The sequence below is a fragment of the Fukomys damarensis genome, unplaced genomic scaffold (assembly GCF_012274545.1).
Source record: "Fukomys damarensis isolate Sample0158 unplaced genomic scaffold, DMR_v1.0_HiC HiC_scaffold_34, whole genome shotgun sequence".
NCBI classification, from domain to species: domain Eukaryota; kingdom Metazoa; phylum Chordata; class Mammalia; order Rodentia; family Bathyergidae; genus Fukomys; species Fukomys damarensis.
The window spans coordinates 18,666,828-18,679,876 of NW_022900946.1; the positions used below are offsets into that span (position 1 = coordinate 18,666,828).

General features: G+C 47.7%; 1 protein-coding gene across 3 annotated transcripts in view; it reads left to right on the plus strand.

The window, feature by feature from the left end:
• Septin12 (septin 12) overlaps positions 1–12,373 on the plus strand; it is a 13,608-nt gene extending 1,235 nt beyond the window's left edge. For all 3 annotated transcript variants that reach the window (XM_010644122.3, XM_033758588.1, XM_033758589.1), the window contains 8 exons: positions 1,540–1,665; positions 1,758–1,839; positions 4,102–4,239; positions 4,387–4,504; positions 4,596–4,691; positions 10,973–11,069; positions 11,874–11,925; positions 12,016–12,373. In XM_010644122.3, the coding sequence (XP_010642424.1) occupies positions 1,540–1,665; positions 1,758–1,839; positions 4,102–4,239; positions 4,387–4,504; positions 4,596–4,691; positions 10,973–11,069; positions 11,874–11,925; positions 12,016–12,202 (896 nt within the window). In that variant the 3' untranslated portion in view covers positions 12,203–12,373. The remainder of the gene's footprint in view (positions 1–1,539; positions 1,666–1,757; positions 1,840–4,101; positions 4,240–4,386; positions 4,505–4,595; positions 4,692–10,972; positions 11,070–11,873; positions 11,926–12,015) is intronic.
• The last annotated feature ends 676 nt before the right edge of the window (positions 12,374–13,049 follow it).

The window sequence follows — 13,049 nt, forward strand, 5'->3', positions numbered from 1 at the left end:
AAAAAAAAAAAAAAAAAAAAAAAAAACAATAAACAAAAAAGCAAAAGCAAAAAAGAAAGAAAAAAAAAAGTGAAAGCTCAAATCCAATCTGGGCAATTTAGCAAAACGCTGTCTAAATATTAAAAATTTAAAAAAGGGTAGGGGGCAGCTCAAGTGAGCAAGCAATGGGTTCAATCACCAGTACTGCCGCACACACACCAAAAAAAAAAAAAAAAAAATGCTGAACTACCTATCAATAGATAAAATGTGGTTTATTCGTATAGGAATATTATTCAGCTAGGAGAAAGAATGGCTGCCACATGCTCTTCAATTAGGCTAAGGGAAAGAAATCAATCACCGAAGGCCACATAGTGCATCTTCCACTCACAGGAAACCCATTCGGGACAGAAAGTAACTTAGTAGGTGCCAGGGCTGGAGACAGGAAAAGGGAGTGGACTGCTTCAAAGGTACAGGATCTTTATTCGGGGTAATGGAAGCATCATGGAACTAGATAGAGGTGGTAGTTACCTAATACTGTTAAAATACTTAACATCACTTTACCATGTACTTTAAAATAATAGTAGGTAGCTAGACATGGTGGTACACATCTGTAATCCCAGTTCTGTGGGGAGCCAAGGCAGGATCGCCAAATTCACCCAGTCTGGGCAACATCGTAAGTTCTTAACTCAAAATTTAAAAAAATTTTTTTAAAGAGTGGGAAAGGGCTGGGGATATAGCTCAGTGGTTCTCCCACCTGCCTTGCAAACGCAAGGACTCGAGTTTGATCCCCAGTACCAAAATAAATAAATAAAAGAGGAGGGGGCATATAGAGAGAGAGACCGGGGATTTAGCTCAGGGATGCTGCCACCTGCCTCACAAGCGCAAAGTACTGAATTTGATACCCGGTACCAAACAATGTTTTTTAATTTTAAAAAATTAAAAATAGAAAACATAAAAACAGTGGGGCCTGGTAGTACAGACTCGTAATCCCAGTTACTCAGGAGGCTGAGGCAGGAGAATTGAAAGTTCAAGTTCAGGGCCGGGGATTTAGCTCAGCAGCACCAAGCCTGCCTTAAAAAAAAAGAAAGAAAGAAAGTTTGAGTCCAGTCTGGGCTACACTGTGAGTTCCAGAGCAGTCTGAACTACATAGTGAGACCCTGTCTCAAAAAAACAAAAAAAAAAGAAATGGGAAGGAGGGCATTGAAGCAGACATTTACCATAGCATGCACTTGTCAATAAACAGTTTATTTTCCAAGCCAGGTAATCTGTAATCCCAGAATTTGGGAAGCTGAGGCCAGGAGTATTGCTGTGAGTTCAAGGCTAGCTGAACTACCTAGCAGGATCCTGCCTAAAAACAAAAAACAGGGCGGGGGATTTAGCTCAGTGGTTCCACTGCCTGCCTTGCAAGTGAAAGGTCCTGAGTTTGATCCCCGGTACCAAAAACAAAAAAACACCCAGACCAAAACGAAAGTTTATTTTTCAAAATATGGTGTTTCTTTAAGAGTTGGAGACACACTGCCTAAAGTACTCACTGTGACTGCTGCATCTGGTCTCTTCCAGGGCAGAGTGGGCTGGGCAAGTCCACAATGGTGAACACATTGTTCAAGTCCGAAGTATGGAAGTCGCCCCTGCCGGTGCCAGCGGTACCCATACCCCAGACGCTGCAGCTACACTCAGTGACCCACGGTGAGGGGCCCTGTTGAGGGGCCCTCCCGGCTACAGCCCCGCCGCCCCGCCCGGGCCAACCTGCCCCTTGTTCGCTCTCCCTGCATCCACAGTCATCGAGGAGAAGGGGCTGAAGTTGAAGCTCACAGTGACCGACACTCCCGGCTTCGGGGATCAGATCAACAACGACAAGTGGTAGGTCCGGGAGCCCACTCCTGCTGTTGCCCTCCCGACCTCTGGGAGACGCCCAGTACTCTTCCAGCCTCAGTTTCCTTGTCGTACAGTGGGTGTCCTCAGCGCCCCTCTAACTGTGGAGAGGGCAGAACGTGAAGGTCTCAGCCGGCCATCTGTACGCAGAGAGCACTCAGCAGAGGTCTGGAAGCCCACATTCCCCAGTCAGAATTCCTGGGTCAGGCTGCTGCCAGCTACATCACCAGGACTGGTCATAGAGCTCTCAGAGCCCTGGTTTCCTTCACTGTAACTTGGGACTGAGAGGAGTTGGTCACACACATATACACACACACACAGCCAGGATCAGCTGCTTAATTGGTGGGATCCAGTGCAGTGACAATGTGGGACCTCTGATTCAAAAGTTATTAAGACTGTCAGCCGAGTACTGTACAGCAGCACATGCCTGTAATCTTAGGTATTCGGGAGGCTGAGGCAGAAGGATCAAAGATTGAGCCCAACCTGGGCAGCTTAGCAACTTATTGAGACCCAATCTCAAAAGAAAAACTAAAGCAGGGCGTAGTGGCGCACACCTGTAATCCCAGCACTTCAGAGGCTGAGGCAGGAGGATCGCTGTGAGTTCGAGACAAGCCTGGGCTACATAGTGAGTACTAGGTCAGTTTCAAATACATAGTGAGACCCTGTCTCAAAAAAACAGAAAAGAAAAAAGAAAAACTAAAAAGCTCTGGGAATGTAGCTCAGTGGCAGAGTATCCTGAGTTTAGTTCCCAATACCACCACCCCAAAACTGTATAAGACCACAGCCTTCTAAGTTTGGCTCCCTGTGTGACTGCACTGCAGCTCTCCTATGAAGCTGGCCTTGCACAGGACGCTGTGGGGAGCACTTACTATGCGCTGAGCTGTGCTCTTAAAACTGTATAAGACCACAGCCTTCTAAGTTTGGCTCCCTGTGTGACTGCACTGCAGCTCTCCTGTGAAGCTGGCCTTGCACAGGACGCTGTGGGGAGCACTTACTATGCGCTGAGCTGTGCTCTAGACATGGCCAATTCAGCGAGGAACAAGACAGGTGAACACCCTGGCCTCCGCGGAAGAGAGAGCAGAGGGAGGACAGGTGATGAACAAAATCAGTTATAGGGTAGCTGAACCTAAAATACAGTCTATTCAAGTCTCTGTGAGTGTGTATATGAGGCAGGGTGGGGGACTGGGGGATTAACCCGGGAGCACCAAAGTGTATCTCCAGCCCATTTTATTCTGAGACAAGGGCTTACTAGGTTGTCTGGGTTGGCCTGAAACTTGCAATCCTCCTGCCTCATCCTCCCAAGTAGCTAGAATTACAGCCATGTGCACTGTGCCTGGCTGAATAAAAGTATCTGTGAGCATGAAAGAGCTCACTGTTGATAATTACACTGAAGTGGGTGCTGGAGTGTAGCTTAGTGGTAGAGGAAGGCCGTGGGAGGTCCATTTCCTTGAGGGGTAGCTTTGGGGCAGGCTTCCTGGAGATGAAAAGTGAGGCACATGGATGTGTGGGCGAACGGTGGTCCAGGCAGAGGAAGCAGCAAGTTCAAAGGCCCTGTGGTGGGGCAGACCTGATGCCGGTGGGAACAGGAGCCATAGGGAGAAGGCAGGAAGGAAGAGGGTGTGGGCTGGTTATAAGCCCTTGTACAGCAATGGCCTTTCTTTGGCTACTGGAGGTTGAGCAGAAAGGACATGGTCTGACCTTTGTTTTGTTTTAGTTTTGTGGGGCTGGGGATGGAACCCAGGACCTCATGAATGTTAGGGAGGTGCTTGACCACTGCGCCACATCCCCCTCCCAGACCGCTCTTTTTGTTTGTTTGTTTGTTTGTTTTGGTACCAGGGATCGAACTCAGGTCCTTGTACTTTTCAGGCAGGTGGTGGAACCACTGAGCTAAATCCCCAGCCCCCTGAGACCCCTCTTTTAAAGGACGTTTGAAGAGGGAGGAACCCATAGAGGGAGACTCCTGCAGCAATCTTTCGAGACCAGGCTGGTGGCCAGCAGTGTCATTTCATGCTCACCTCCCCCTTACAGAGCAGGTGCTGCTGTGGTTGCCATGTTACAGACCAGGAAACTGAGACCTCAGGCCCAGAATGGTGTGGGGGGGTCCTCTCCGTCTCTCTGATGATGCCAGGGATGGGAAAGGGTTATAGGCGACTGAGTGGTCCTTGACGAACCAAGAGTAGCAGTTACCCTAAGAGCGGTCCACCCAGAGGACCTGGGGTGGGAGTCTGAGGGGAGGCGTCTCCACCCCAGCTGGGAACCCATCCTGGGCTACATCAACGAGCAGTATGAGCGGTACCTGCAGGAGGAAATTCTCATCACACGTCAGCACCACATCCCTGACACCCGGGTACACTGCTGTGTATACTTCGTGCCGCCCACTGGGCATTGGTGAGGTGGCTGGACCAGCCTGGGGAGGGCCACCTGCATGGGGTGGAGACGAGAAAGAGGGGTCCCCAGGGTGGGCTTCAGCCTGCCTCTCCCATCACTCATGCCTTTGACACCACCGCCACTGCTGCCCCTGCCCTGCCCGGGCAGCCTGCGGCCCCTGGACATCGAGTTCCTGCAGCGGCTGTGCCGGACTGTGAATGTAGTGCCCGTGATTGCCCGGGCCGACAGCCTGACCATCGAGGAGCGTGAGGCCTTCAGGAGCAGGGTGATCTGGATGTCTAGGGCAGGGCTGGGATCGGGGTGGCCCTGGGCAGAGTGGGCAGAGCAGGCTGAAGTCACCTGTGTCTGGTCACCAGATCCAGAAAGACCTGAAAAGTCACTGCATCGATGTGTATCCCCAGAAGCGCTTCGATGAGGATGTCAACGACAGGATTCTCAACAGCAAGATCCGGGTAAGAGGCAGAAGGGCCACAGGCTGGTGGGACTGAGGCTGGTGATCTCCCACCCGTCCTCTCCATCTTTCTACAACTCAGGGAAAGCTGCACAGATTTCCAGCAGACTAAAATTTCCATTCCTCTACTATCTCCACATCCATATCCACAGAACAGGAGGAAATGTTCACAATCACATCTCTAATAGGGAGCTTGTATTCTGAAGATATAAAGAACTCTTACAACTCAATAATAAAAGATAACTCAATTTAGAAATGGAAGCAAGGTGGGGCCTGGTGGTGCACACCTATAGTCCCAGCACTCTGGGAGGCTGAGGCAGGTGGATCGAAAGTTTGAGTCCAGCCTGGGCAGCTTAGTGACTTAGCAAGACCTTTTCTCAAAATAAAAAATTGAAGGGCCAGGGATTTAGCTCAGCGGTTTGGCAGCCTGCCTTGCAAGCGCAAGGACCCGAGTTCAATCCCCGGTACCAAAAAAAAAAAAAATTGAAACAGGGTAAGGCATATAGCTCAATATGGAGGCCCTGGGTCAATCCCCAGTGCCACAGACACACAAAAGGCAAGGGCTGGAGATGTAGCTTAGTGTAGATTACTTGCCTAGCATTCGATTCACAAGGCCTTGGGTTCAACCTTCAGCACTGCAATCTGAAAAACAAAATGGGCGAAATATCTGAATAGATATTTCCCCCAAAGATCTATACATGGCTGAAAAGCACACAAAAAGGTGTCCAAAACCATCAGTCATTAGGGGAATGTAATCAAAACCACAGTGAGCGCCCCACTCCACACCCATCAGTTTTCTGTTGCTACCAACAGAACACCTGAGAATGGGCAGTTTATAAAGAAAGAACCTCAGGCTGGGGATTTAGCTCGGTGGTTCCGTCCCCTGCCTTGCAAGTGCAGGGTCCCGAGTTCGATCCCAGGTACCAAAAAAAAAGAAAGAAAGAACCTCATTGAGATCGTGGTTCTGGGCTGGGGCTGGGGCTCAGTGGTAAAGCACTTACCTAGACCACAGTACTGGAAGTCCAAAATAGCAGTTGCCTCTGCTTGGCTTCTGGAAAAGGCCTCATGCGGCTGCACCCATGGTGGTGATGTGGAGGGCAGAGTGCATGCAGAGAGGTGACACATCCAGTCCCACAACAGCAACAACCCACTCTGCAGAAGGCACTAAACGACTTGGGGCTCTGCCTTCTCCACACCCCTCCCACAGACCCACCTCCTAACACTGCTGCAGCAACCACCACCTCCAAACAGAGTTTTTCTCTCAATTTTCATTTTTCTTCATACATGTCTGCAGCACATAATGATTACATTTCTTGGGTGGAGTTGGTTCGTGACCCTCTCACCCTCTTCTGGGCCCCTCACTCCCATAATCCTTCAGTCTCTTGGTCCCCTCCCCTCCCATTTACAAAAAAATCTATCTCCCTATTTCCTGTTACTTATCTTTTATTTTTATTTTTATGTATATTTTGGGTTTCTCATATAAGAGAAACTACGTGATACTTAAGCTTATGTGTCTGATTTTTTTTTTTTTTTTTTGGTACCAGGGATTGAACTCGGGACCTTGCACTTGCGAGGCAGGCAGTGGAACCACTGAGCTAAATCCCCAGCCCTGTGTCTGATTTATTTCACTTAACATTATAGTCTCAAGGTGCGTCCAGTTTTCTACAAATGAAGCAAATTTAAAAAAAAAACGATTCAAGTTTATCCTTTATTGCAGAGAGGTATTCCATGGTGTATAAACACCACCTTTTTAAATCCATTTATCTGTTGATGGACGTATAGGCTGTTTCCAAGGTTTACCTAGTGTAAGTTGTACTGCTTTTGACCTGGGCGTGCGTGCATCATGGTAGCATGATCTCTTTAACTCTTTTGGGGAAATATCTAGAAGGGAAATAGCTGGGTAAGAGGGAATTTCTTGTTTTATTTTTTGAGGAATCACCATACTGATTTCCATAGTGGTCATATATTTCATGCTCCCACCAACAATATAGGAAGGGTTCCTTTTTCCCCACAGCCTCACCAGCACTTGCTATTGTTTGTCTTGATGATGGTCATCCTTTCTAGGGTAAGATGGAATCTCATTGTTGTTTTAGTTTGCATTTCTCTAATGGCCAGAGATGTTGACCATTTTGCTATGTATTTATGAACCATTTGTACTTCTGACAAGTGTCGATTTATTTCAGCTGCCCATTTTTTCGTTGAGTCTTTTATTTGGGGAGATCTGATTTTTTTTGAGTTCATATATTCTAGGTATTAGTCATTTATCTGAGGAACAGCTAGCAACATTTTTTTCCTCGAACTTGAATTTGGGAAGAGAGACAAACCACAGCACAGGGCCATAATAAAAAGCAAGTGCAGGGCTGGGGATTTAGCTCAGTGGTTCCAGCACCTGCCTTACAAGCGGCAAGAGCCCGATACCAAAAAAAAAAAAAAAAAGCAAGTGTCGGCTGGGGATGTAGCTCAGTGGTGCTGTGCCTGCCTGACAAGCACAAGGTCCTGAGTTTGATCCTCAGTACCTGGGGCACGGGGTGGGTGCGGGGGTTGCCCGGGTGCAAAGGATCCAGAACCCTCACACATTGCTGGTGGACTGCACAGAGGTGCGGGAGATTGGGAGACAGTCCGGCAGCTCCTCAAGTGTGCAAACGTCCCTACTCTATGACCCAGGCACCACACTACTAGTTTGCAAACGTGGGTTCATGAAAACATACATTCACACAAGAGAAAATAAAAGCACACTGGGCCGGGGATTTAGCTCAGGGACGCTGCTGCCTGCCTCGCAAGCGCAAGGTCCTGAATTCGATCCCCAGTACCCGCCCCCCCAAAAAAAAGAAAGAAAGAAAAAGAAAAGAAAACAAAGCACACATCCACTCAAAACAACCTGTACCTGAATGTTCACTGCAGCACTGACCATGACAGTCCAAGAGCAGAAATGACTCAATTGCTTATCAACAGATGAGTGGATAAACACAGCGAGCTCTGCCCAGCCAGGGGGCAGTGCTCAGCCACAGGAGGGAAGCAAGCAAGCAAGCAATCAGGCAAGCAGGCAAGCACAGACACAGGCAGCAGCAGGGGTGAACCTCAAATGTTGTGCTAATTGAAAGAAGCCAGGCACAAAAGGCCACGTACTAAATGGTAGTATTTATATGAAATGTTCAGAATAGGCAAATCCATAAAGATAGAAAATAGATCTGTGTGTGCCAAAGCCCAGGGAGAGGGGACAGTGGGGGTGGGGTTTCTTTTCAGAGTAATGCACATGTTCTGGAGTTAGACAGTGATGAAGGTTGCATACCCGGTGAATATACTGCAACCCACTGAACTATACACTTCATTTAGTTAGCTAACAGTTGCTTTTGTGGTAATGGGGAGTGAATCCAGGGCCCCAGCCCTTTTTCATTTTTTGAGACGGGGTTTCACTAAGTCACTAAATTAACTAGTCTGGGCTCAAATTTACCATCCTGGCTCAGCCTTCCAGAGTGCTGGGATTACAGGCATGTGCCACCATGCCTGGCTTGACCTATATACTGTAAGAGGGCAGAATTTAGATATGTGAATTTTACCTCAATAAAGCTGTTAGAAAAGATGGAAAGAGACAGACAGACAGACAAAGGTAACAAACAAGCAAGCTCACATCTTCATTTTTCTCCAAATCCTCCAAATTCCTGCCCTAAGCCCCATCCTGCCACCTATGTGGCAAGTTCACTGCCAGTCCATCTGGATCCTGCAAAACCAGGACTCACTGCCCATAGACTCCAGGCCTCAACCCCTCTCCGCGGAGCTCTGCTAACCTACACGGTGCTTCTGGTAGGTACAGAAGTGCTCCCTTCGCAGCTGGGGCCTGCATGTGGTTTTAGCCCCACCAGCCTCATGGCCAGGTGTCCTTCTGGTGAACGAATGGCACATCTGTACCTGGAGACCTTGCTTCCGGTCAGACCCAGTTCCTTTACACCCGCTTCTTTCTCCTTCCCACTGATGCAATGAAGCCAGGTTCCTGGTAAGATAAAACCCTGATCTTCATCAGCTTGTGCTTTCTGTCCTGAAGTAAGATAGGCACCACTGGAACACGGCTTGGGGAATTACCAGGAGCAGCATTTCAAAACAGCACCCTGCTGGGGATTTGGCTCAGTGGTTCCAGTGCGTGCCTTGCAAGCCCAAGGGCCAGAGGTCAATGGCCGGTACCAAAGCAAAAACAAACAAAAAAACAAAGCATCCAGACATGTGCATTTAGCATGGGCTGGCAGAAAATAAGCATGCAACCAAAGTTATTATTATTAACCCTAGCATGTACAAGGCCCTGGGTTTGATCCCCAGCACTTAATAACTGGGCTCAGTGACACTTGCCTGTAATCCCGGGTACCTGGAAGGCTGAGGCAAAATGATCGCAAGTTTGAGGCCCACCAGGGCAACCTAGTGAGACCCTGTCTCAAAACAGGAAAATAAAACTGGCTGGGCGGGCCAGGGATCTAGCTCAGTGGTTCAGCTGCCTGCCTCACAAGCACAAAGTCCCGAGTTTGATCCCTGGTACCCACAAAAAAAATAATTGGCTAGGGATGTAACTCAGGGGTAGAGCACCCCTGGTTTCAATTCTCAGTACTGCAAAATAGATAAATAACATATCCAGTGCTTTGGAGAGCACCAGTTTGAATTTACACCCATGGCCATAATAGAACAGAGAGATTTTACAGTAGGGTGGCCTTAGCAAACTTTTTGCAAAGAGTGGGATGGTAAATGTTTCAGATTCTGTGGCCCAGACAGTCTCTGCTGCAATTACTCAACTCATAACAGCACAGACAAGAGAAGAGGAATGAATGGGCTTAACTATGTGCCTGTAAAACTCTCTGGAGGAAACCCGGCAGCATTTCATACAATAGAGTAAGAGAATAGTAACAGTTCATACATTTTATCATTATCTTTAAAGTAGTCACTCAGAGTACAAGACACACAGAAAAGAGATTCTTACAAAGAAGAAACAAACAGATAATGCACAACTTTCTTTTCAGTGAACTAAGAGAAACTAGTAGTATAAATGAAACAAATTAACATAAATATTAAAATACTTTATAAACAATGACATAAGTAATTTGTCAGGCACACAAAATTAAATATTACATGGTTTCACTTAATGAGAATATATGTATATATAAAAATATATATACATATGCACACACACACAGCAAAAGAGAAGATAAATAAGTAGGGAGAAGTTCAAGTACAAAGTCAAAGTCACTTATTTTGACCTCTGTAGGTAATTACTAGGTGTAGTGTGGTGGCACATGCTTATAATCCTTACACTTGGGAGGCTGAGGCAGGAGGATCACTCACTAGCCTGGGATATATAGTGACTTCAAGGCCATCCTAGACTACATGCTGAGACCCCACGTCAAAAACCAAAACTAGGGGGCCGGGGATTTAGCTCAGTGGTTCTGCTGCCTGCCTCGCAAGCGCAAGGACCCAAGTTTGATCCTCGGCACCAAAAAAAAAAATCCTCGGTACCAAAAAAAAAACAAAAAAAGAAAAAAAAAATCCACAAAACAATAACAACAAAAAAACAACCAAAAACCAAAAAAAAAAAGTGATTACTGTTTCCATGTCATAGGTAAGAAGTTAATATTAGCAATATTATATTTTTCTTTTCTTTTCTTTCTCAGTTCTGGGGATTGAGCCCAGTGCCCTGCACATACCAAATGCAGCCTGTAATACTGAGCTACACTTCGAGCTCCAAGATTATATTATTAATATGGTCATTAACAAAGACACAGTTTTCGCCAAGTGTGGGGGTGCACACCTGTAATCCCAGCACTGGGGAGACTGAGGCAGGAGGATCACTGCGAGTTCAAAGCCAGCTTGGGCTATGTAGTTAGTTCAAGGTCAGCCCGAACTATATAGCAAGATCCTATTTTTAAAAACACAAGAACATGGGTGGGGATTTAGCTCAGTGGTTCCGGCACCTGCCTTGCAAGTATCAAGGGTCTGAATTCAATCCCCAGTACCAAAAAAAAAAAAAAAAAAAAAAAAAAAAAAAAAACAAGAAACAAAAACACAGTTTCCAACAGTAACTCTGCTAATTTTTCACTATGTCAAAAGCTTTACCACTACACACAAGGCCGTGTGACAGGCCTGTTAGTGTCCCCATTTCACAGATGAGGCAACAGAGGTGTGGTTCTAGCTTTTGTGCCTTTGGACTTCTTAGAACTTGCATCCATCCCCTCCACAAAGGCCAGTGACCCTCCCTCCTGCCTCCTGCCTCCCCCACAAGCCCATCCTCCCACCTCTTCCTGCCCCTAGGAGCGGATCCCATTCGCTGTGGTCGGGGCAGACCAAGAGCACTTGGTGAACGGGAGGTGCGTCCTGGCCCGGAAGACCAAGTGGGGCATCATCGAAGGTCAGTGCTGGGAGGCTGAGCGGATGCAGGGGAGGGCAGGTTGAAACCAAGGTGTGCCCTATGCCTTTGGCATCTTTGTTACCTTCTCCAGACCCTGGGAGGTTAAGCCCACGGACAGGGGACAGATAGACCTGAAAAAGTCTCCTCTCACCATCTGGAAAGCCTTGAGCAAGTTATGTCCCGGGACCTCACTCAGTCTCTTCATAGCAAAATGGGGTTCTTAGGGCAACATCAACATCACAGCGTGGCTGGAGGTGACAGCACCACCACTTTGGACAATGCCCAGCCCTGCAGCACTGCAGGTGCCTTTGGGCTCACTGAATTTACTGTGGACCTACTATGTGCCAGGCACCACTCTGTGTAGTTCCTGAAGGAATATAACAAAAGCAGAACTGATGAGTCCGTTTCCAATGGCAGAGGGAGAAACACAGTAAAGGAAATTGGTGGGAGGGAGGAAGGTAGCAGGAGCCTAGGGAGTTGGAAGGCCTGCTGCTGAGGGAAGGCTGGAAAGTAAGGGAGAAGGAGCAGCCTGGGTCTGGCCCCCGATTTATTATTATCAGCCATAGAAATACATGTATATTACCTAGGGTACAATAAGCAGAATACAATAATAATGGTGGGTTGAACAACTTTTCATAGGAATCACTGTCCAAGAATGAATTAAGGAATGAACAAACCAAGGAAGGGGAGGTGGGATAACGCAGTGAGAAACGTGGGGAAATGGCAGGGGCAGAGCAGGCGCATACTCAGTGCTTGCTGAGGGCAGGCAGCTGCACAGTACCCAATCAGTACCATGTCTCACAGTGGAGAACACGGCGCACTGCGAGTTTCCTCTCCTGAGAGATCTGCTCATCCGGTGAGGCCTGGGTTGTCCTGGGGCTGGGCAGCTGGAAAGGGAGCTCCAGGAGCTGCTGTGGCTGGGGCTGACCTGCCTCCCACTGCCCAGTTCCCACATGCAGGACCTGAAGGACATCACCCACAACATCCACTATGAGAACTACCGTGTTGTCAGACTCAACGAGAGCCACCAGCTGCCTCGAGGGCCAGGCTGGGTGAACCTGCCCCCCGTGAAGCTGCCTCCCACCTCTGCTGGTCAGCCGACTACACCTGGACCCTCAGGGGCCTGCAAGTGAACCCAGGAGGAACCCAAGTATGAGTTCTGAGTTCCAAAAGATTTAGACCTGCAGGGCTCCCCAAATTCTTAGCAACTGGACCTCGACACACACCTGTATCCTACAGTATCTGTTAAAGATAGACATTGTCTTTTATAAAAAGCTATGCTTTGATGACGAAAGGTATCTTGTAAATGACTTCCTTGACCTAGCCTCAAATGAAAGCATGGTTCTTTGAAGTAATAGTGTAAGATCCAAGAGCCAAGGTCCTTAAGAGATTTTTTTCCCCCCTCCATCAAGATCCAGAGCTGGACTTCTCACTCGTGATCCAGGGCTGGACTATGAATTCTAAAAGCTATCCATCAGCTGGGCATGGTGGCTCCTGCATGTAATCTCAGCACTCTGGGAGGCTAAAGCAGGAGGATTGCAAGTTCGAGTCTAGCCTAGGCAGTTCAGTGAGACTCTGTCTCAAAATAATAAATAAAATCTGGGCGTGGTGGTGCATGCCTATAATCCCAGCACTCGGGAGGCTGAGGCAGGAGGATCACTATGAGTTCGAGACCAGCCTGGGCTACATACTGAGACACTGTCTCAAAAAACAAAAACAAAAACAACAACAACAACAAATAAAATAAAATAAAAAATGAGCTGGAGATGTAGCTCAGTGCAGAGGCCCTGCGTTCAATCTTCAGTACCACAAACAAACATAAACAAAACACCTTCTCATTGGTGGTAGACCTCTGGTTGTCTTCGCCAAATCCTGAGCCATGTGGGCCCACCTGACTATTTTCCAAGCCCTACCAGACCAGGATGGGGAGCAAATGATTCTTCATTTAGTGTCTTACCAGGCTGCTGTGAAAATCCTGGC